Source organism: Tauraco erythrolophus, chromosome 7 (genome assembly GCF_009769465.1).
Source record: "Tauraco erythrolophus isolate bTauEry1 chromosome 7, bTauEry1.pri, whole genome shotgun sequence".
In the NCBI taxonomy this organism is placed as follows: Eukaryota; Metazoa; Chordata; class Aves; order Musophagiformes; family Musophagidae; genus Tauraco; species Tauraco erythrolophus.
In genome coordinates this window covers 21,459,589-21,484,759 of record NC_141471.1, presented here as the reverse complement: position 1 = coordinate 21,484,759, position 25,171 = coordinate 21,459,589, and the positions used below count along the sequence as shown (strand labels likewise).

Below are 25,171 nucleotides of genomic sequence, written 5' to 3'. Positions count from 1 at the left end.
TTTAAACAAATTTAAACCAACAGGGTGATCTTAAGAGATCAGTGGTTTTCAGCCAGTGCTAGGAACCTCAATTCATCACAGAGCATAACATCAAAGTTCAGCCTGTGAAATACTGTCCAGGCATTTACTATTTATTTTAGCAGGTAGAAGATTCAGTTATTGCACTGCCTTCTGGAGATCATAAATGATTTTTTTTTTTACTTCATTCTGACATAAAGTCCTTGCCACTGCCCTCAGTCACTTAATCTTTTTTATACACGAGGACTATTACGTTTAGGACTAGGACAGTCAAATAGTCCAACTATACATTTCTAGGGGACCAATTCACTCATATTTAAGAGATTTCAAAACAGCTGATGATGTTGCTTACTAAATAAAATCATTCTTTAAATCCAATACTCACCAGACCTGCTGAATGAGGCTGCGAATGCATGGACCTCATGGATGACATACTGGTCTGGTGCATGTATCCATATCCTTGGGACTGGCTTTGCTGATACGCCCCAGGGAGAACAGGGGCTGTGTGTTAAAAAAAACAGAGACACATTAATGTAAGGTTTTTTTAAAAAGTCCTTATCTAGAACTTTTGTAGAAACTGTAGATTATTTGCCTGGTAAACAACATTTCGTTATTACGAAACAGTTCAGAATTATTTCCAAATACAACTCAAGGCTTTTCATAGGTTGAATGACACATAAATGTAGCCAAAGCTATAGCAATATACCCACCAACACTATCTAGGTTAGTAGGAAGGAAAAGCTTAACGGAGAAGTCTGACCACAAAATGGCATACAAAAGCTTGAGACACCACTAACTCAATTTTGATACTGCCACAAATGACACACTAAATATCATGTTCCATGAACTGTCATTTTATAAGGAAAGATTGATGAAAAAAGCTATATCCTAATACAGTTTTGAAACATTTCAGTATAAATTCTCTGCAATTAATTCCTAACTCATGGCAAACTAACTTTTATTTATTGGACTATGAACAAAGAAGGACCGTGATTCAAAGGAAGAGATAAAAATGTAAAAAAGTGAGCCCATGGTTTGGTTTCTTGGTTTATTCTGATTCCATCAACATTCTTAGCCAAACACAGAGAGATCAATGGTTACTGAAATCTTTCCAAGTCCACCTCTTTCAGCATCTCCCTCTTACCACATACATGTTCCATCTCTTTCACACATATTTTATTCACTTTATTTTAACAATTACATAATTTTAACAATTCTGTAGGCCAATCATTAAAATGTTGACTTTTATTGTACCAAGAGCTATTGAAAGAGCTAATACAATCAACAAGGACTCTCTACCTCTATCGCTTACTAGGAAAGCATTTGTAAACCTTCCAAGCTGTTCAAACATCCTACTTCAGCAACAGACCGAATCAGAATGTGTTAAAAACATGTTTGATCAAAAATCTGTGAGAAATAAGCACAGCATCCGTGACTATCCATTCTTTTCCCAGCAAGCCCAAGAAGCATTTTTAAAGTAAAATTAAAAGACTGAAGTGCTTTGCACAATCTGTGCATGTTCTGCAAGACCCTCGAGCACTCTGAGAATAAAAATTTCTGGCTTGTATGGAGGTTATTAGTCCATCTCCCACTGTTATTGACCAGAATTTTACTAGTTAAACTGAAAATTCATTTAGCTACACTGAAGAGAAAATTTATTTCTGTTGATACTTCTTCAAGTGTCCATTTAGCCAGGATTCTGTCTAACTCCTCTGACAAAAGCTGTCTTTTGCTTATAGGAGATGGAGCACGTGCAACCCATGTGTCAACAAATCTTCAAACATGGAGCCAATCAGTGGTCCAATACTTTCTGAGACAACTTATGGGCTTGCTAGGAAGTGAAGAACCACTTCCGGAACAGCCATCACACACAGATTCAACAAGGGTCAAAGTTAATGTAGGATTTGATGGAGTTCACAATGTATGGAAGGACCCAGGACTTGTAAAATGAAAAGATACAGGAGAAGCAGGAAACAAGCATTAAAAATAAATATAAGTAGTATTCATATTTGCAGTAATAATACTCTGTCCTTCTCTGCTTAAGTGATCAGGACAATAACTGCATCTGAAAAAAGGATTAGTGAGAAAATGTTTGCTGAACTATTTCAGAAAGAAAGGTCAACCTTGTGCTTTCAGAAAGGTGTTTTACCTATTCTGCTTCCCTAAAAAACAGTATCATTGATTTCAACAAATTTTTTTCTTAAAACATCCATTGAAGTTTTAGTTAGCATATGTAAATGCACTAAGCATGTAATTACAATTTGGGATGGGTTTTATTGGTCTATTATATCTGTAAAGATACATAATGCTTTATATTTAACTAGGGGTTTTCTGATTTAGAAAACATGCTTCAAACTACTGTAATGAATAGATTGCTTTGTTAAGTGAGTGAAATTAAAGCGATACACAGTCAGATGCAACACTGGAACATGATGAATAATGGATGTTTTAGAAGTGCCAAGTTCATTCTAATGATATATGAGTACAAAGACATTTTAAAGTAGTTTAATCATCAGAGAATTGCTGCTTGTTAACATGTTCACAAGATTATCATGCATTAAGTGAATAGTCCTAAGTAGTTCATCAAATAATTTATGTTTCAGTGTTGTTACAAGCTATTTCTACATGACCAGATGTAGCTCTTCATGAGAAAATAGAGAAAAACATAATTTAATCAAAGGTTCCACGATCAAGCTGGAATGAATATATTTTGCCTAATTCACCACCAGCATAAACGTAGGTCAGAGCACAGAAGCAAATGAAGTTTCATCTTCTCATACCAGTAGCAAATTGGTCATGTGGGCTGAAAACTGAGCAGTTTGAACTTTTTAGCTTAACAGGAAGTCGTATCTGAAGCCAACATTGGCCACTGATCAGTCAGCACCCTGCCTGCTCTGCAGACACAAAGGGCTGGGAGCTTTTCCCTGGTCCCTGGCAGGGGCAAACACCTTGAGAATGCCCTTTTTCTTCTTAAGAGAAGTGAAGACACTGGCAGAAACTTTTTACTCCTGATTTCTTCTCCTCTAAACCAGATTCTTCTCAATTCCTACCAGTCATCCCTTGTCAGTGTAAGGCAGCAAGCCTACTGATGGTCAGCTTCATCACAGCCTCCAAATCGACAGGCTTATTTTGGGGAGGCTAACCCATGCCTCCCACTTCTGTGACAACTGTCAGCAGCAGTTCTGAGACGTGCTTTCTTCTTTGGCAATTAGCTTCTTGCAAGCTGAGAGAATTCTGTCAAACTGTCTTAGCAAACCTGTTTGCTAATTTACCTGCAACAACAGAAACTGTAAACCCAGGGAAATAAAGCATTTCTTCCAAAGTATGAGAAATTTGGGGAAGCTGAAGTATTAGAAGAAGATTCTATACAAACAAAAAGAAGGAATTTCTAGGATTAACTTTGCTAATTTTATCTTCCAGTCCTTTATTTAGGTGTCATACATATAAGCATATATATCAGCATGTATCAGTGTTGAAGACACTTGATTGAATAATTCCACTCTTTTTTCCATTAAAAGAATACTGCAATAGTGATGCAAAAAAAAAAAAAATCAATAGTTTTTAACATCTTTTTATAAAAAATACTTAGGAAATCTCCAGATGGTTGTCTATTTGGAAGATAATTTGGGAATCACATAAATAAGAAGATTAGTGAAGAGACAACAGATCTGAGCTGTGTTTCTGGTTACATACAGATAATTCAAGGTGAGATTAAATGATGCAGAAAAAGAGTTTGACTTTTCTTCATCGTCACTGCCCAGAGTTAACTGAAATCTTTTGGCTCAGACGAAAGTATAAAGTTCCATAACATCATTGACTGCAGCAGCAGCAAAAGCAATGGTTTTAGTTAACCTAAGGGAACAATAAAACAGTGGTGGAACACAAAATTCATTTAGCTGAAGCCAGATTTATTGTTGAGGGAACTGAGGACTGACCATTGCTCCCAGAAGTACAGGTAGATGTTTTTTCTTCTTGCATTAAGACTTTACCAGATGCATTCTGACATATCAAAACTTACTTTTTTTCTTGACCCACTTACCAAGCAAGCTGGATACTCATTTGAAATAATCTACTTGAATCTATTTCTCTTACTATACCTTTATAGGCTTCCCCAGAGAAAAGAAAGAGAAAAATGAATAAAAATGATAAAAGGCAAACAGATAGGAAGCCTCCATGTAAAAGAAGAAGCTGAAAGAATGATATCGAGTATCAACTTGCTGCAGCAAACAATGGAGCCTGCAGAGCGTGTACCAATCAGGACACGCTTTGAAAAGGACTGGCAAAGAAAAAGGTCAGACTGTGGAAACAGGAAAGGAATAATTAAGAGAGCATTGTATAACTACAAGGTAAAAAAAAAAAGTTTATGCTGAAAAGAAAGAATCATTTAAAGGGCAGATTCCAAGATATACTATTTTATCAAAACCATACTTAACGCTTTTTCATACTTTTGTTCAGCAGAACCTTGATAATCCATGGTAAAAAAAAAAACAAACATGTATCTCCACTGCTAACTACTGATTTTTGCCATTTACTGCAATACATGCCATTTACTCAACTAGATATAAAATAACGATCATTTAATTTACTCTTTCAGACGTCATGCAGTTTTAAACATTTATCTCACTTTATGTGTTGATGTTATCTCAACTCATGTTTTCACTACCAAGCTACTAAGACTTCAGAGAACTCACTAAGAATATTGCAACATTTTGTAATAACAACATGAGAGCAGGAATTAAAAAGAAAGACAATTCTTATTAATAATTATATTAATTCTAGTGTCTGTAAGATGATGATCAAGCTATAGATTTTCTGAGGAGTACAGAAGTTGCAATAGAGCCAGAATACAGCATTATCATATGTCTTTACATTATGACTAGCTCGCCCAAAACAGATGAAGCTGCTGATGGGAACCATGTTGCTCCACATATACTGAAGTCCTTCCTCAGTTTTGCCTTGCTGCTGCCTTATTTTCCACAGGTTGCAACATCTAGAGCAGCCCTCATGGTCTTACTTTAGAAAGCCTCTCCCATAGCTTTCAGTTCCTTCTTTCTTTTGCCCTTCCCTTAGAAATCACTCAGCTATGTCCCATGCAGCAGAAAACATTGTCAATGCAGTGGAGAAGTGTAGGTCTAGAGTACACTTCAGGGGTACTTGGGTACACTCCACATGTTGTTCATGTGGATGGGCCACATGCAGCCAGGAGGTACAGCCTTAGGGTAAACTGTTATTGCTGCATTGAAGCTGGTGGAGAGTAACAACTGACATGTTTTTAAAACCTTCACCAGAAAGTGTCATGGAGGTAACTTTAGTTACAAACTCTGGCTCGGTATTTTAATTTTTTGGGTTTTATCACTTTCTCCAGATGTTGGCTGCTGCTCCTCATCACTGAAATATTTAAAGTGTCTGGGGTTAAAATTTGTATTACCAATCACATCCTTGACCAAAGTGGTACATTATCATCACCTACCAAGACTGGCGTATTTGAATAGTATCAACAGTTTTCACCTTCTTCCTTAATCTAACTGAATTCAGTGTTTTCAATAACGAAATTACTTCCACAGAAATGCACCGACATCACTCACGGTCTGATTCAGCTACCCTTATGTGCTGAAGTAGTACTTCCCTGCAGGAGTTGTCCCATCAAAATTTGCAGCAATACTTTTGATGAAAAGGTACTAATCAACCTAAGTAAGCAGAGGACAAATGAATGCCAAACACATCTCACGAAAAAGTAGGCTATATGAATCATAGAATCATTTAGGTTGGAAAGGACCTCTAAGATCATCAAGTCCAACTGTAAACCTAACACTGCCAAGTCCACCACTAAACCATGTCCCTAAGAACCACATCCACACATCTTTTAAACACCTCCAGGGATGGTGATTCTACCACTTCCCTGGGGCAGTCTGTTCCAATGCTTGACAAAAGAACATTTATTCACATATGTACGTAAAGTTTTATTTTAAATATATTTACATACAAAATATGTAGAAGTACTATATGTAAGTAACAGAGACCATTTCAAAGAGCTCGAATTCAAAGAAAGGAAACAAAGTGAAAAACAAGAGACAATAGTATACAAGAGAACACACAAAAAAAAAAGAGTCATGACAGAACAATTAAGGTTGGAAGACATCTCTAGAGGTAATGTAGTTTGTCCCCCTTTTAAAATCAGGGCCAAATTTGCAGTTCGGTTAGGTTGCTTAGGGCCTTGTCCAGTCAATTCTGAGTTCAGGATGGAGACTCCAGTATACCTCTTTGGGCAACCACACACCCTCTAATTCCTCCTGTTTATTGCCCATACTGTGTATATTCCTATATAAGCTCTTGAGATGAGCTCAGCACAGCATTGTGTTAACCATACAAATATCCTGAGAAAGAGTTCTAAGGAGAGATTTGAAGGCGGCTAATGCATTAATTCTGCGGAAGTTTACGTCCTGCCCAAGCATGAACAGCAGGATAAATGGAGCACAACTGTTGTCAACCAAGAATTTAATGAGAGTTTTAAAGAAGGCCTGTATCACAGGCTAATCAGAAAGAGTCTTGATACTTTGGCATCAAATAAGGCAGGATAGGTATGATAAAGATAGGCTGTGAAAGGCATGAAAAGAGAAAAGTGGCTTGACTGCTATGACAGATGAGCTTTCAGTAGGCTTTTAAAGATGATGTGATAAACATCATTCTCTGGTAAAGTTATGTGTTGGAAGAACTCTGCAGGAGTCATGAGGTGATATGTCTCAAAGAGGCTATAGGCAGCCCATCCCTGATTCCCACTGCACATCTGAGGCTGATGCTCTATGAGCTGGCTGAGGCAATCTAACACTCCTGCCACCCTTTCTCTTCCTCTCAATTAGGCTGTTCTTCTGCTGGCTTGGTGGGCTGTCAGCTCAGCAAGGGATCAGACCAGCAACAGATGCAGTGCAAGGAGGGAGGCAGTACCAGGTACTCAAAGTCACAGGCAGCAGAAGGCAGAAAACTATTAGGTTAGCTTAGCTGTCCCAAGGTATAACCCCCAAGAACCTCACTTCTGTGCAAGCACCCTCCAAGTTCAAACAAAACAAAAGAACTAAGCCTCTCACAGATGCTTCCTTCCAGATGTGCCAGTATCCAGCTTCAAACAATACATCCCATGTAATGCAGAATGCTCCTGTGTGCCTGTATGTGGCATTCACTGCTCAACTACTTGTATCCTACATCTCTGCAGTATTTGAGAAAAGTCATAGTGAAAGTTTAAAGATTAAGCCTAATGTATCCAGCAAGAGCTGTTTGCCTGACAGCAAAAATAGGTGTCAGAGAACTTAAAGACTTCAAAGAGTGCAAAAGGACTGCCCAGAGACAGAGATGGTGAAAAGGCTGAGACAAGGTACAGAACTCTGCAGCACTCCCATGGTACAGAGCATGGGAATAGTGTCCAAAGGACATAATAAAAAAAGCAGTCACAGGAGTACAGAGAACGAACAGAAGAGTACAGATACGTTACATACAAACAACAATAGGAAAACCTCAGTAATAATTTTCCAGTGCAGAATTGATTGCCAAGAATGCTCCTATCCGAAACTGGGATGAAAACAAAAAAAGAATCTCAAAGGTTCATGCAAAAGAAATTTTAAAAGTCAGGGAAAGACACAATTTTATGCCAATCATTTCAAAAGATCTAGGTTTAATTTAGATAATGTTTAATGTTTATAAGTTATGTGACTCTTCAAAATTAAACATATTTCAACATGAAGTTGGATTCTTTTTTTTTCAAAAATGTCAAGCTATAGCCTTAACAATCTCAAAACTGAATAAAATGGGGTTTTTTGGCATTGACACATTAATCACAAGTGATGCATTCCTATAAAGAAGTCTGGCATTAAACTGCTTTCTTCTGGTGAACAACATTGAAAAACTCCCAGCCAGCTCCTAAGTTAAATTGCCCAGCATTAACTTTTCAAATAAGCTAGAAAATGGAAACACATACTCTAAACTGATTATAACTCTTATCTATTATAGAGTTTTATTATTTTCTACTCAGAAATAGTAGCACAGCACAGTCAAATTTACTGGGAATAGGTCAGACTGCATAAGCATATAAAAAGCACTAACCTGAAGATTGCAGATGGTGAGATCTGATACAGAACAGTGCTGTTTTTAGAACAGTAGAGAACAACACGGTAAAGCATCTTGGCATTTTTTCTTGTAGCAGTAACTTTCCCTTCATTTTTTTTCTTTTTTTTCCTTTTTTTTTTTCCCCCCTTCTTTTTTTCTTGCCCTTTACTCTTGTCAGTTATGTTGCTTTCATGGATGTCTGAGCTACCAGGCTTGTTGCTCTCAGTACTGCCGTCAGAAGCAGTAGTTTGTCTGCATACTATCCATTACAGGAGTCAGTATTAGTTAGTAAATTGGAATATCAAACTCAGATATAATTAGGTTGTTGAAATAACAACCTGAAAAGTATGGCCTAATTCACATGGGGTGCTAATAAATATCTGCCATGCTCACTGACCTCATTAGATTTGAAGCTCTGAACTACTTGGAGTCAGTGGCAAATTCAGAACATTACAAGCTTAGGAAGTTTCCATAACCTAAATTATAACAATAGAAGAAGATGCTATCTTCAAATCCTTGAAAAAATTGAGGCAGGGGCAGAATCAACAAAATTATTTATTTCATATTTTGTATTAAAATAGCTAACATTAATTATTCATGATAAAAACAATCAAAATATTGCTACTCACATTGTATCACTCACATAAGATTACTTACAATGGATAAAATAAAATGTTTTAAACTAAACTTCATTAATGTCATGATTAGACTAATAGACTCTTTTAAGCATCATTATTTTATAACGCCATTTTATCAGCTAGCAATAATTAAGACTAAATATATGTACCCACCACATAAACTGAAGTAGATTATTGTAGGAAATGCAGAATCATACAATTATAACTCTTAAGAGTAGTTTTATCATAAGAAATTAAAATTCAATTTTGAATGAAATTACAACAGAAGATCACACACAGTTGTTTAGCATATATCAAAGAAAAAGAAATTTTGAAAGGAATGACAAAAAAAGCATCTACTGTGTTCATGCCACATGTATTTTGTTCATAATTTGTTTTCCTTTTAGAAGGGGACTATCTCATATTTCAGTTATTGAAGAGAGCAAACATACTTACAAAAATTTCACCTGTTCCAAAATTCCTGATTTGTATGGAGTCAATAATATTAATACTGGTTATGCTGGTCTTTGTTGTATAAGTCCATCATACATCCAATAGCAGACGGAGTGGGAATTTGGGAAGTACTAGCTAGTCCAGTGGAAGAACGGTTGGCAAACTGCCTCTCTAGCACATCATAGTCTATGTGCCTGGTCATTCAGGCCTTCTTATTAATGCATCATATTTTGAGAAACGGTGGATCAGACCACTCAATTATATTCTTTTTCAGGACAATCTATTCCTTGAGGTCCGTTCTGGCCTCTCTGAAGGGTCTAAATCTCTTTACTGAAAAAAAAAAAAAAGTTTCTCACAGACATGTTTCCTTTAAATAAAAATAGTAGTTTTCATTCCCCATCAGAGGAACTGCACAGAAGGGCTATATTCAGAGAAAGCCCAGGCTAGCCTAGTCTCCAGAAGTCATTCTTGCAAGCAGGTATTAAATACCAGAGTCTAGAGAAAAATGAAGGAAACCAAGGATGTCCTGTTTTCTACTGTCAATGTTAAAAGAAAGAGGACAATCAACTCAACATCCATCCTCTTCACCAAAACAGGATAATATAGGGAAGATTTTTGCAAAGACATGCTTGTGGATATTCCTTAGAGCATCATTTCTACTGAGGAAAGGTGAAGGATACTGAGTCATAGCTCAAAAGCCTTTGTGACCATTAACACATTATTGTAGTTATAAAGCATCACAGAGTTGTAAAATATTAAATACACGTAATATTGTGCTCTGCCAACAGAAGAGTAGAAGAAGCCAGGTGCGAAACAACCCACAGAGTCCCTGCCTGTGACTGTGTCTGACTGTGGAGCAGTGAGACGGTGAGTGGCAACTTCAGAGCCTGCAAAGAGCATGAACTAGTCCTGTCCTGGCAATGCAAATGATTTTGGTGAACAGAAAACACCATCAGCTTCCCCATACTGCCTTTGGAAAGGCCATTGTCCTGGTTTCACGACAGACATTTAGGACTGTAAGACCATAAACATGGGCAGTTATAACAATCTACTTCACTTACAATTTAATTAACTTAAAACACAAACAACTTATCCCTCTTCCAGATACCACTGACCAGTTCTTACTACAGCACTGTAAAAAGAAAACTACCTCAACTATTTGGCTTCTAACCCTAAAACTGAAGTCCCATTTGTCTCCAGTTTTGAATTCTAAAATGTTACTTTAGGTTTATGATTATGAACTACTGTTAAATGTAGTGCAACTGACAAAAAATTACATTTTGAATATTCAAATACAAAATCTTTTATACACATTTAATTCACTCATTTTCCTCACAAAAGCAGATTTAATACATTAAATACTATACTGCAACCTAAAGATAAAAGAATTACTAACTGGGACTAGAGAAGAATGGATTGTATATTCAGAGCAGAGTTTATACAGATGCTATAGGAGTGGGGAGGGACTTGGCTGGATGTTTTTGCTTTGGCAGAACCATTGACCTATGTGGATTGTGAAAATTATTTTCTTTATTATAGTTTCTAAAAGATGAGGTCTTCAACTCATCTCTACAACCTCTAACGCATGTATTTCCACATGTGTTCTACATTATATTATGCCTTAGGAACTATTCTCGCAGCTCAAATATAAAAGGAGTGCCCCCATATTTTATATGGATTATAGCAGAAACTGCTATGAATATTATTTTTGAATTAGTCTTCAATGGTAACCGTACAATCCAAAGAGCTTAGCCTATGTATCTATTAACAGCTGGTATATCGTAATATTTGTACGTATTCCCATTTTCCCTACTGATATTGTAACTGGGACATAAACAAATCACAGGGCATCCTGCTCTGGAGTTGTGAATATGAACTGCAGTCAGGATTTAGTGTCACTGACAAACAAACCTTATTGCCAGCTGACTTTTTTGGCTGACATTCCACCTAAGCTGCAGCATGTCTCAGCTGAGAGTAAACAGAGTACAATATGCCTTTCTTTTCCTCGAACATCGCACCACATTCTTGTATTTATGAAGGAACAAAATGCCTGAAAGCCAGCCTGAGGCATCCTCGGTTGTGGCGGGGCCACAGTGTACCACAGGAAGCCCTAATTCCTTCTTAAATTGGGAATAGGCAGGTTTTTGCTCTAGGCTTCCTCAGAAATTGAAAGAGTTAATAAAACAAAGGTTATGTTAACATGTTACACTACCCTCACACCTCCAATTACAATGTGAACTCCCTTACGTGTACTGAACATCAACTGCTGCCCATTTGCATGAAAGAGAGAAGCCTGCAAGTTCTTCTCACGGAAGCTGTGCTTTGATTTCTGCACAGATCTTTGTTTGAATAATGGGTATAACCACTCTGAGCAATGGCGGAAGGACAGCATCAACCAGGATCAGGTGTGTGACTGCACATAATTTTACTAATGATATTTACTGTCTGCTGGATATAAAATCCTCTGAAGCGTATCAAAAGCTGCTCCAGGGCACCACACTGAATAACTGAAACAACTGCTCACCAAGAGAGCCATTAACAGTTCCAACTGTTGAGTCACTTGAAAATTTCCTTTCCACTTTCTGCTCACTAACTGTATAAAGGAAAAGGGAGCATCCAACTCAGCAGCTGGCAGGGTGAACAGAAGGATCCCCTGAACTGCTGGCACACTATAGAAATTGAAATGGGATCTCTTTTGATTTCTCCTTCACCTGAATGTGCGGGAATTGCCTTTCAGAGCTGCCAGATGTCGAGACTGTGGGAGAGAAGCACAAGAATCAAAGATAGGCAGAAGGAATCTAAGCAGAAGTATTTTGGAAGTGTGAAATGTAAAGCTCTCCCTGGAACACTAACTCATCCTCAGTGAACATACACTGAATGAAAATGTGCTTTCAGATGAATCACGATTTATATCTTAATGTATTAGAACCAATGTGAGATATTTAGTTTTATTCCCAGAGTCCTACATCAGACCTTAATCAAAGCTTAACTTGGCTGTCATTTGGAGTGTCATATGAAGTTTCAATTTTACATTAAAAAATAAGATTTTACAGATTCTTCACACCTCTTTGCAATAGCAAAAATGAAGTCTAATCTTCTGGATTCATTTCTTTCATGTTCTGCATTAACAAAGCATTCATCAGAGGCCACTAAAAATCCAATAGTCCAGACTAGAACAGATAGATTTGATACTGCTCAAGCTAGTGCATAAATGTGGTCCCATTGCCATTCTGAATTCCTAGACTTACATGGCTTAAAAGGCTGAAACAGATTATTCAGAGGAGATCAAATTATATATTAAGCAGCCAGAAATCTTCTTTTCACAGAAACTTATACAGAATAGAGCATATGTGTAAGGAAAATCACTCTGTTTCTAACTGAAATCTGGACTCTCACAACTAACCTTGCATCTCATTTCCTTCTTACCTCAAATCTAGAGGTGAAAAGTTATCACCTTTCTAACACCAGGAAATCTCCCACTGTTTTAAAAAATTGCTTTATCTATAATGTCATTTTTTTTAATAAGAAAAAAAATAATTGTGAGCATCACGAATCACTGCAAAACAGGAGGCAGAAGCTGAAAGAACAAGACATCTTCAAATGTAAAGTGCAGTTTTCAGAAGGGAAAGAGTTCTGTCTTGCTGCCTGAACAAGCACTGTCCTTTTGGCGTACAGTGTCGTTACAGCAAACCTTTACAAAGGAAACTATATCATTCTGACAAAAGTCTATTTAAGAAGGGAAGACCAGGAGTCATTAGTTTTAAAGGAGTGTAAACTTTCTAACAACAAAAACTGTTCACGCTAAATAATCTGCGGTATCACATAGGTACCAAACATATGCATGCGCTTGTGCTTGTATTTCATACACACAGAAGTATTTAGTTCAAAAATATTACAAGACGTTTATGGATGATGTATTTATTATTTGATTGCAAGCATCTGTATGACATTCTACACTTAATAACAGAAAACAATCTCATTACCAAGATGGAAAAGCACAGTTTTACCATGACACCATTGAGTGGAAGAAGACTATTTTTTCCCACACACTAGCTTTCAGGTTGGCAAACCTGCTGGGGGCTTGCATGTAAAAGAAGCAAAACCAAAGTAACATCTAGTTCGAAATGAAAAAAAAAACCTCACTCAGAAACAGATGTAAGAGTTTGGTGGATAAGGGAAGTGTGGATGTGACCCTCACCAAGAGAGAGTACACGGAGCATTGTTTTGATGTGTTCAGCCTTCTGTGGCGGTGCAGCCTGCTGATATACTTGAAAGGGGACAAGAAACCCACAAAAGCCTATAGTTCTTCCTGTGAAATCTACAATTCCTCTCCCTCCAAATGCCATATTTGATTACCAGACTCTAGGGAACAACATTACGGAAGCAGAGTTCAGCTACCTTGCATAAAAGAACTATTCTTCCTTAGCTGCCAGAGAAGAAAATATAACTGCTATGTCAGTCTGCTTGACCTCCTTAAAATGATAGAGCTTAGCAACTGAATATGAATATGAAGAGAGGTGAAGGATTTCTGCCCTGTACTCCTGCCAGCTGCACCTGGAGATGGAAGATAGATCTCTATATTACAATATAAAGAGCAGTCAGGTATTATTCCTTCTTTTTTTCTTTGACTCACCTTTTATTAATGGTGATTTTTCCCATCCTCAAAACCAGAGGGTGTTTTTTTATAAAAAATGATGAGAAAGACAGAGCAAGGAAGGGGACTAAATCCCATTTCCTTTCCGCATCTTTCCATCTATTGGCAGAAGAGACGAGTACTACCACTGTCCCAGCACAAATAGACTCCTTGGCCCACATACCAGGGAGCATCTCTGCAATTCCAGTAAGTGAAATGAAGAGGTTTTTTCTCCTTTCTTCTGATCAGACTAACCAGAAGCAGAAGCAGCAGCACAATTCCTTGTTCAAGGATTTTCTGTGGAATGTATGGGTGGGTGTGAAATTCTCAGGCAAATCTTACAAATAAACGTTTTAGATACAGAGCCACAGATATTGATATGCTACAGGGAGAGAAGGAGACATCCATGAAATCAATGTTTAAAATGTCAGTTTCAGGCTGAGGAACAAAAGCCCTCTTGTACACAGTGTGAAGTTGTTGCCAGTGATACACAATAATTCATAAAACCTGTACTTGCTCCTTGCAGGGCAAAACAGACTGCAGTTCAAACAATAGTACTTCTAACGGCCTATGACACGTTCCTGTCTCATTGAGACACAGACAACCCCCGGAGCCTGGAGAAAGGGAGGGGAGCAGTCTCAGCTACTCTGGAGCCTTTCTTCTTCAGAAGGCTCCTATCACACAAGGAGGACACGCCACTAGGGAGATAGATGAAAGGACTTACTGTTTCTCATTGACTTTACTTCCACTCCAAGCTACATAAAGACTTCAAAACTTTAAGTACCCATATCCCACAGTAATATACTGCAGTACTATGTGTTCTGCAGTCTTCACAGACTTTGGAGTCAAACTGCCAGCATGCCCATTTGCCATATTTATTCCTCAAAGGTTGTCTGCACTAATCTTTTCTGGAGCTGACTGATTGTTATGTAGTATCAATGAAGCATCTCATACAAATTTTCCATTTTCTCATAGCAACTTACAGGTTACTTTTAAGTTTGTTAACAAAAATTAAAACACTATCAAGATATAAGTGGAATTTCCTGGTTTGTTGAAATTCGTGTATTTGGATTGCCACTGTAAGTAAAAGAAGGTAGCTTCCCAGATAAAAGAAAAAAGTGAGAGACCTGAGTGTTAGCAGCAGATCCTTTTAATCAGAATAAAGAAAGGAAGACCTCAAATCTCAGATCAAGGCCTCTTCATGTTAATTCTCACTACTTGTGTGGTGGCAGCAGGTAAACTGAATCTGAAGAACTTAGGCTAAGGGAGACAAGGATAAACAGTCAACAGGTAGCCAATCAGTAGCGCACTGGCTTTGACCAAATACACAAAATTTTAGCACTCAATTTTTGTTTTAAATTTTTCAAATTCAACAAAAGGCACTTGAAAATTCTGTCCTAATATCCATTAAAGTTTCCTAAATAACACAAGCTTTTGGGAGTACAGTGAACTTGATTTCTGTCTCCCACAGACTGACTTCTATATAGGTTTTGAGATAATATGATGATGATTTACAAAATAACAGAGAAACCAAGTTTTTTCCCAGCAAAGTAACAATATATCCATGACTGAAAGGAATTGATACTCACCTCTGACTCTTTTCCATCTAGAGACTACACACAACTTAAAATAACGGGACACTTTAATACACTGACAATTTCTGAACGTATGATAAGGAAAAATGTATGTATCATGTCTATATGCCAATGCACAGCAATTAAACTAGAAATCAAGAGGAAATAGAAGACAAAAAAAGGGAAGGTCAAAAGCAAAAGGGGTGAAAACTAACCTAAAATGTTTAAACTAAAAAGAAAAAAAGGGTATATCAATGACAAAAAAGTTAAATTCATCTATTGCAGGATGTTTATTAAGATCATTTTTAAAGTAGAAACTTTCAGACAAAAAGCAAAATTTGGTAATATTTAAATAAAAACCTGCTGATTTAAACCAAAGAAAACCAGGAGAGAGTTAAACAGAAAGCCCCACAGAGACACAGTAAATTGAAAGATAATTAAAGCAAAAACCAAGAGAAAGAAGAAAATTACAAAGTGAAATGAAAATATTCTACAGTTGAAATAGGGTTGAAGGAAAGCAGCATAAAAGAACTCCAATAACTAAAACAAAAGGAGAAACCCTAAGGAAAACACTTTCACTGAAGTATAATGAAAACAAAATGTGTGCGCAAATTGTTGCATAAGAGAGAGCGAGACTAACGGCGATACTAACAGCGAGAATAGTGATACTCTTTCAGTGCCGATGGGTCTTTTCATTCCAAACACACTTAGAGGAATTCTTCACCTCTAAATGAGTCAAAGACCGATGCAAAGCAGAAGTGAACAACAACAGCAGCCCTAGTAGCAGTGCTATGACTCATTTGGTATCATCTGGCCAGTCGTCATGACACTTTTCTAGTAATACAGAAACGCCCATAGTCACTTCTCTGCCATCATGGTAAAGCTTGGTATTCGTTCCAGTAGTAGCTATGTGACCCCTCTAGGCACTAGGTCAACTCCCTTCAGGACAAGTTTCTGCCCTCTCAAAGACTTAAATTGTTTGACATTTTAATCCTAAACCAGAATTTTCTCTGGTTGTAGTATTTTGTTTCTTCACTTCCTACAAACAATGTGCCTGAAGAAAAATATTAATTAACCTTAAAGGTTTACTTTGCAGCTTTCCCTTTATTTTGCCACTCTTTGTCTATATCTGCACATACATTGCTTTGAGCAACTGAGCTTGGTTTCTGTGATTGGCACCGGATCATACACCACAAATTAATTTCTGTTCTCTTACATCATACCACACATCAACACTCTAGTGTTAAAAAGTCCTTTCCCTGCCTTATTCTCTGGAGATGAAACTACTGAGAAGAATATACATAGGAAGCGCCCTAAAATAACAAGCCTTTAAAAAAAAAGTCTCCAATATTGTGAACTTGTGCTACTTTCAAGCATTTTAACTCTTGCCTTTGAGGGAATAGAACTAAACAAAAGAGTCTTGAGCCATGGAGGGTATGAACTTAATGCCATTTTCACTTACTGAAGTAAGTCACCAGCAAGAGACAGTAGATTCATTTTATATGAAGACCTTAAACTAGGAGAAGATATCTTTATAAAAACAAATGCTTTAGCACAACTTCTGAGAAACACTAGAGACTGTGAATATAAGAAGTCCAATTAGGTGGTATCTGTGTTCCCTTCTGTCATCAGACATCAAAAACTCCATAATTATACGTAAATGTGAATTATATGTAAAAGCAATTCATCTCCTTCATGGAGTAGATGGTTGAAATACAAATACAACTGCCCAAAATAATGCAAGACTGGAATAGGTGTTGAGCCATATGAACCAGGTCATGCTCTCCTGGTGCCTGAATACAAACCAACAAGAGGAGGAGACATTACTTGTAGAGGAGGAAGGGAAGCAAGAGAGTGAGTGTGAAAAGAACTGGGAGAAAAACAGTGCGTAAGACTGCAAGGAAAATCAGGATAGACAGAAAAGACTCTATAAAGCAACTCCAAAAACACCAGTTGAGAGATTTTTTTCAGACACGTTGCTGTCTAAAAAGAACTGAACTGAAAGCAAAGAAACTGTCCCTTGTTGCTTTTTTTCCTACAGCGTTCTGTGGAAAAGGGAGTGTCTGGTCTGTCTATAAACAAAAATAAATCTGACATCCATATATCTCAACTTCTCTTTCTGATGAAAATAATCTCGAAAACTCAAAAAATGAATGAATAGCTCATGTCTGAGAAGTTGCAATACCAACGTTAAAAGCAGAATTGAAAGAGAGAAATTGTTAGTTCCTGTTCCTCTTTAGCCAAATTGAAAATAACCGCTTGCTGAGAATTTTGCAAGAACTAATGTGGCACCCAACTGTTTCTGGGAAGTGCTACAGAATGGCTTGCAGGTAAAAAGGAAATCTTTGTTACGGCAGTAATTAATCACAAAGCATTTAGGCATACTGAGAAGCTCTAGTGCAACACCTTCTGTCCAGTATGGCAAAAAAAAACCACAATAATACCATCAGTCAACCTTGAAAAACACTGTTGAATAAAGTCAACCTTGAAAAACACTAATAGAGAGAAGCTGCAAAAAGGACAGACAAAGATGAAAAGTAATTTCAAAAAGAATATCAAAATGAAAGTTCATCACCTGCATCAGGCCTGCTGGAAAGCATTAACAATTGTTTTCTATTCAGTTTTACCTGCAGTAGTCTAAGAGAGAGGTCCGGGATTTTTTCTGAACTGACATCATGCAAAAATGTACCGATTTTGTAGGGAAAGCTCCCTGGGAGGCACACTTGGCTCAGGTCAACCTCGTTATCTAAAATAATGGTCAGGGAATCCAACAGGAAGAATTAATTCTAGTGAACAATGTTAGTAGTCCCCCTGTGATGTTGTTACTGAAATTCCCCAAAGACAAGAGAGAATTATTTAGATCTAGATAAGCCTTTAACATCTGATATGAAGCCAGGGATCAGCTAAGGGCTGCGAAAGGTGGTTAAGGAACAATTCCACCAGCAGTGGCAGTGGATTGGTGAAGACTTGAGTTGTGGGTCAAAATCAGTAAAGGAATCTAAAATAAATAAGCAATTGAACAACATAGAAATATCTGAAAGATATGAGACACGGCCAAAGACACTTAAGAGGCTGTAAGATTGGTGACAGGTTCCAACTGTCTTTCATGTTGGTGTATCATCAGATTGAACAATTGCCAGGGAGAAACACCGCTATATCTGAAAGTACAAACTCCAAGAGAATCAGCCATGAAATCTCAGCAAAATGTATTTGATTCTCATTCACTGCAGTACACCATAAGAGGCAGTGCATAAAGGTCAAGGGCAAACTCACCTTGTGGCTATGTGCTAAACGACATTTTGGATGGGATGCTGCCAAGAAAAAGGCTGGTGTTTTTGACCAAGGATGCTATCTTCTGCTGGTTGTTTCTATGTTCACAAAAATGGCATTTTCTTGCAAATCATTAGGATTATGTCAAATTACTTAGCTCTGGCGTTTATTTCTCCCCTGCAAAGGGAACCGTCTGCAAGTGCTCAAACACTGGGTAGCCAGCTGGGTCAAAAGTGGAAACAATATCTTGCTAAAATATGTTCATCTTGGCAAGGACCCATTCAACACATCACCACAACAATAGATTTAAATAGAAATACAAAAAGCAAGCTTGCTAGCACCAAAACAACTAGCAAAATAAAGCCCATTTCCTATTCTCAATATGGCAAGTAATAAAAAATATCTGTTAACAATCAAATCAATCTGACAAAGCAACATTAAAGTGGCTTGGAAGAGAGCCAAAAAAGATCAGAACAATATTCACTGGACTGTGAAGCCCACTTTGCATCATCGCAGGAAGAGTCATAAAAATCAGTATGATGAGCATTATTGCTATTATCTATTAAAAGAGTTGGGAATATAGTTAAAATATCAAATCAAGATGGACAGATATGATATACAGGGTTACAGTTCTGTCAAAGACATGTTTCTTTCTTTGTTCAGAGTTAGTTCTTCAGTCTGAACACTTTCTTCCTCACTCATTCTTAATCAGAGCTGCTTGTATGTATGCTTGCTTATATGCACCTAACAACATGTAGACTCCCTAAACACAAGTCACTATAACAACATACTACCCTGGTGAGTGACAAAACATAAACAGGTGTAGCCCACAATTAAGATGCCTTAAAGTCTTCTAAAAGCATGGATAATTCAAGGATGCCAGGTAACCAAATGGTAGCAATATCTTTAACACTTTCTTTAAAAAGAAGAAAACAACCAAGCAAACAAACAAAAAAAAAAAAACACTTAGTAACTCTTTGGATAACCTTTTCAAAGCACCTTCTTTCACAACTGAGAAGGAGAAATCACTTTCCTTTTAAAATATATATTTAGAATGCAATGGTTCTGAATATTCACAGTTCACCAGTCAAGTCTAATACACACTGTAATGCCACTAGGATGACCAGACCCTTATTCATCATTTTAATAAATTTTCTTCTAATCTATGGTATCAAACAGATGCAAGATGTGGTTTTGTACCTGGGAATGCAGGTCATCAAAGTATTCTAATATTAATCCATGTTAAACAATGTCAGACTACATAAGATTCCCAGTTCAGCATTAACACTGGTTTCCAACTGCTGAGAGTATAAGAAAACATTCATATGGGAGAAAGTTGCCAGTTGATACACCTTTTTTTTTTTAGAAGGGAAACAGAGAGCCACAAGCACCTGGCTAGTTTAATACAGGAAGAAGTACTTCAGTCACTAAAATACTACCATATGCTTGATTTGCCCATCAAAAAGCACAAGTTAAAATTATTTTTTCAGTTGCATTGTGTCTTTCAAGAGAAAAAAAAAAAGATTTGTGTACATTTTGAAAAATACAACACACCTTTTCTTAAGAACTGTCAATGGGAGTTAGCAGGGCTCTTGGACTGACAGCATTACCAAACTGGTGAAAGAGAATACACAATAAAGCACTATGGCATGCAAGAAACCATGCAGTCTTGAGATTTTGCTTTGCTTCCTATCAATCAGGCAATAGCTTACATAGTTTCTAACGATTTGTGACTATACAAGGATACGGAGTTAATACAGGCCTGTGAGATCTCAACACACTGTGACAGTGTCATTAGTGAAAAAGGTGGGAATAAGGGTACCTCCTTCATCAGATGGCCTTGTTATCTCACTGCAGTAAGAAAAGGTAGGGTTTGTGTCAGAGCCATCTGATTTATAATCTCCCAAACTGGTAGAATGTAAATACTGCTTACTGTAACGGTTTGCCCTTTCTATAAAGGTAGAAAGAAAGAATATCACAATAAATACAGAAATGCCAAGATGAGCAATAACAAAAACCTCAACACTGCTAACATTGCTATTCATACATTGATGGCATCAAAATTAGAGGAAAAAAAATTGTTCACAATTTTATGTCCATTTTGAGCACCATTAGTTCAAAAGGTTGCTTCAAAATCAAATACAACTAAGCTTGTTCTCTGCTCAAAAAAAATATCAGAGATGGAAGGTAGGATTGAGATATTGGAAAAAAAAACAGGATGAAGAAGCAGCATAGGAAAATTTCCAGTGGAAAATCAAAATGTTCAGCATGCATATACTGAGAAAAGCACATGTGGAAATACTGCTGAATGACATTCAAAAAATATTTTAAAAATCCAGTATTAGTAGCCAAAAAAAAAAAAGTGCAAAATTAAGCATTCAAAATTAATATTTATGGAGAAAAAAAAAAATCCCAAAACTTGTAGAGCTAAAACATTGCTGCCTGTTACTACATTAACTTCTGTCCTTTCCCATCTAGCCTTAAATTATGAACACCAAAGAATGTAACAATAGCACAAGGCATAATATCATGTGCCATTTCAGCAAAATGTGCATAGAAAAGAAATCAATTTCATAAATAGACCATCTTCTATATCTCTCAAATTTTAGTAAGGTCCCACTATTTGAAAATTCTATTTACAGTGAGGACAAAGGTCAGTGCTTTTTAAGTGACTGTTTCTAAGTGGTATGAATAACTGTTGTTTAGGACAACATTTCTTTCATTATTTCTTATCTGCACATGTGATTACAGCTGAAGCTCCTACAAAACACTGCTTTTAAAATACAGCAGATATATATATATGAAAACATACTTATAAAACATATGGCTGGCACATTGACCTGAAAATTTACTGTATCAACTTTCATAAACATTAAAAACTGATTTGGGGAAAAGTCAGGATATAAGCAATACCAGAAAGCATATGCAGACTCCTAGACTGAATATTGTCCTCCAGAGGATCAATGTCGAAGATGGAGCCAGGATCTGTACGCCAAACTTTAAGATCTTTTCCCAAAGCACAGAAATCATAAGACAGACAAAAAACAAAGGAGGTAAAAGCATGAAAGGAATGAGTTTTAACAATCAGTGACCAATTTCCTTCACCTAGAAATTAACCAAAAGATCTAAATATTCACCTGAAAAGACCAGAAAGCATTAATTTCCTCCTTAAAAGAACTGAGTGCATTCATTTTAAGCATTGACATTACTTTAAGAAGACTTTTGCTCCCAATTTTTTTTTTCCTTTTCTAAATATAATCATAGTATTTTCTTATGTCTAAATAAATGGAAATGAGAGCTACAAGATGATTTCCTCAGCTCACCAACAGCATCCTTACTCCATGGAGAAGCTGCAGTATATACCCCTATAGCTGACAGTCGCCAGTATACATCTCTACAGCTGACAGAGGCACTACTGGCCCTCCTTTGCACACAGTAGAGATCAAGTCAGCCTACTAAGCAGAATCAAGGACATAGTTGATCTTATCCAAAATAAACTTCTAAAAGTTGCTCAATTCATTTAAACTCAAAAGTATCCATCTTTCCTAACTAATACAAGGAATGGACTAGGGTGACTAATTCAGCTACAGAAATCTACATTGTAGACATATACAGTTGGGTAAAATTAAGCTCACTCTTGACCTTCACTAGTAATTCCTTTTGTCTTCCAAATATCTAAGTTTCCTGAGGCACAGATTTACTGTTGATACACTACCCTACTATTGAAAAGCATTTTTGGAATTCATTGTATAGATTCAAAACCAGTAGTAACGGTAAGACCTTCAGCTCTAATTCATACAAGTAAGTTATTAATATGTCTTGAATTCACATGTCTGAACTGGATATTGGAAGAAAAAAAGAGTCCATAAGAAATAGTTAATTCCATATCCAAGTTCAAGTTATAATCACGGCAGACAAGTGAATACAGATTCAATCATGTATTTAATAAACTTTTAACAAATAATTACAGTGTTTTACGAGTTAAGAGGAGGCTTAAAACAAATGCAGAAGCATTTGTAAATTCTTGATCTACTCACAACAATCTAATACATACAATTCATATCTGCTATGTCTAAAAACATAATAGTCATTTAATCTCTCCAAACGAGTTTAAAATAAAACCTTGACATAAAGTACAATCAGTTAAAGCACAAATCTACCAGATCACACCTTTTTACTAGCAGTTTGCTTCTTGGGCAGACCTGTCTGCAAGATTTACTCAGTGCATTGGAAGTGGGAAAAATAATTGTCTTCTCAACTTGGTCCTTTTGCTGGTTTGAGTGGTACCAAGCTAAATAATGGGTTGGCAGGTAAAGTAGGACTCTGGGGACCCCAAATATGTCATGTTTCAAATGATTAATAGCCTAGAGGCAATGGAAAGAACAGAGAGACCTAATAAAATAAATCCCATGGCTTTAGAATACATTCAATGTGTGTACATTATGTGTTACCTACTGCAACTCCCATCAGGTGAGGCACAGTGCTAACTCCCTCTTGACATGAGGAATAAAAGCCAATGCAAAATCTTTTGATAAACTGTTAGTCCTAACGGTGATAAATTATGCAACCAGATAAAGCACTGACAGACATGAGAGGGGTGGGGGAACTGCTGAATGACCAACTTTTCTTGTTTGATCATGCCTTAGTAAGTAAAAACATAAGAGGTACGGCTTCACGACAGCATCACCGCAGCAGTCATTGATTTGTATTGATTTTATCCATCTCTGTAACCTGAAATAACATACCTAGAATCAGAATCTTGGCAATTCGTAGCACCAATCAATTTTAACTTCCTGGTGACTTTTGCCAATTTAAAATATCCTTATACTCACGTGAGCATCATGGAGCCTCTTTAGTCACAGACTCAAAGCTCAGTTACATTAATTTATCTTGATGGATTTAGAATGGTTTTACCATGGTTAAAACCAGTGCCTATTTTTCCAAAGCAGAGGCATTAATTTTAGCAATCAAGCATATGAAAAAGTTGTTACAGTTTCATCAATAATACTTTAAAAAACAACCAGATGGACTCTAACACAGAGGTACCTTTCCTAACTGTCTGAACAATTATCAGCTAGGAAAAAACTCAAGAGAGTCATAGTTGTTTTTTTCAGAGATTTTTTTTTTCTAGCTGCCAAGAACATTCCCTGAGCAGAGAGCTCGCTACTTCTTTTTAAACAAGTAGATATTACAATTGCAGTTCACTCATAAAAAGCATTAGCTGAAATACCACTGGATATTAGGCTCACAGGTTTGTCATGGCCTCTTTCCTTTAAATAGATGCACTATTTTTGCTGTTTGGTGGGTATTGGGAGTTAAGAATTCCTGTGTGTTTTTATACTGCAGTATTTTAAGCTGTTAAACAGTAGTAATATATCAGTCAGTTAAAGCTCAAGAATTTATCACAGGGATGTTCTTAATCTTAATCTGTGCTAGCAAACCTTCAGTTATTGAACACAGGATTGCACACACGATTCGTACATAGGGCTACAGCACACGTGCAACGTAGTACAGAGCCGGAGATCTGAAGCACGCGCTCAATGGCATATTGCAAACTGTATATTAAACTGCAATTTCACAGGAGCTTTTCTCTCTCTCTTTGGCTGCACCACTTCTAGCTATGGAAGTGAGTTCAAGTGCTTGGGTCTCTACAGGCAATGGTTTTCTGAACAAGTTGTTGCCCTAGATCCAGAATGTGTTAGCTTCTGAGACTTGCATGGTCTTAAAAGCATCAGTACCTTCCCTGGGCAGAGCTCTCTAAGCACTCACTTTTGAGAAATCTCTTCTGATGTAAGGCTATAGCTACAGACATGTAAAAGGTGGCTACACAAAATGAAAGAAATACACTTCTTTATGTGATGGAGACTCATTTGGAGACTTTAAGGAAAAGACTGAAAAAGCATCTGCCAGGAATGATATAGATATAGTTAACCTCGCTTTAGGCCGGAGGATGGACTATATGACCTACCGATCAGTTCACTTGACCTGCAATTTCTCTGATTTTTGAGAGGTTGACTTAAAGTCAACCCTTGCTATTATTACTATGTATGAAGGACTTTTAGAGTGATATCTTAGCTTGTTTTTCTGTATGTAGACCCTCTGGGGTCTACACTGTTGTAAAGCAGAGAAAAACAGAAAAAGGACACACCAAAAAAAAATAAGGGGAAAAAATAAAAATGTCAAGCTACCATTTCCTTTGCTATAGCAGACTTGCTAACTTTTAAAAGATTTCATATATCCATTTTGATTTTGAAATAGTGTTTATTATGGATACCCAAATGACATCTTAATGCAATACTCCTTCTCTACATACAAACCCAATCTGTATTCTATCCCCTGAACTCTTGGTCTTATCTTGGAACATCTTTTAGACCATCACTTCTGAAAACTGGTGTTTGGCTTACCAGAGGTAAGTTACTAACTAATTACAGCTTAAGATATTTTGAAAGCTGCGTGAAATGATAAAACAAGAGGTAAATGGAGCATGTGCAGCTCTGGAGAAATTGTTGACT

General features: G+C 36.9%; 1 protein-coding gene across 4 annotated transcripts in view; it reads right to left on the bottom strand.

The window, feature by feature from the left end:
• Positions 1–25,171, bottom strand: part of NEBL (nebulette) — a 278,991-nt gene that overhangs the window by 5,378 nt on the left and 248,442 nt on the right. Inside the window, exons 25-27 of one of the 4 annotated variants that reach the window (XM_086614545.1) lie at positions 21,573–21,665; positions 20,482–20,610; positions 404–519 (exon numbers count right to left, since the gene is read on the bottom strand). In XM_086614545.1, the coding sequence (XP_086470671.1) occupies positions 404–519; positions 20,482–20,610; positions 21,573–21,665 (338 nt within the window). The remainder of the gene's footprint in view (positions 1–403; positions 520–20,481; positions 20,611–21,572; positions 21,666–25,171) is intronic. The other 3 variants (XM_086614546.1, XM_086614547.1, XM_086614548.1) reach the window with 3 other exon arrangements.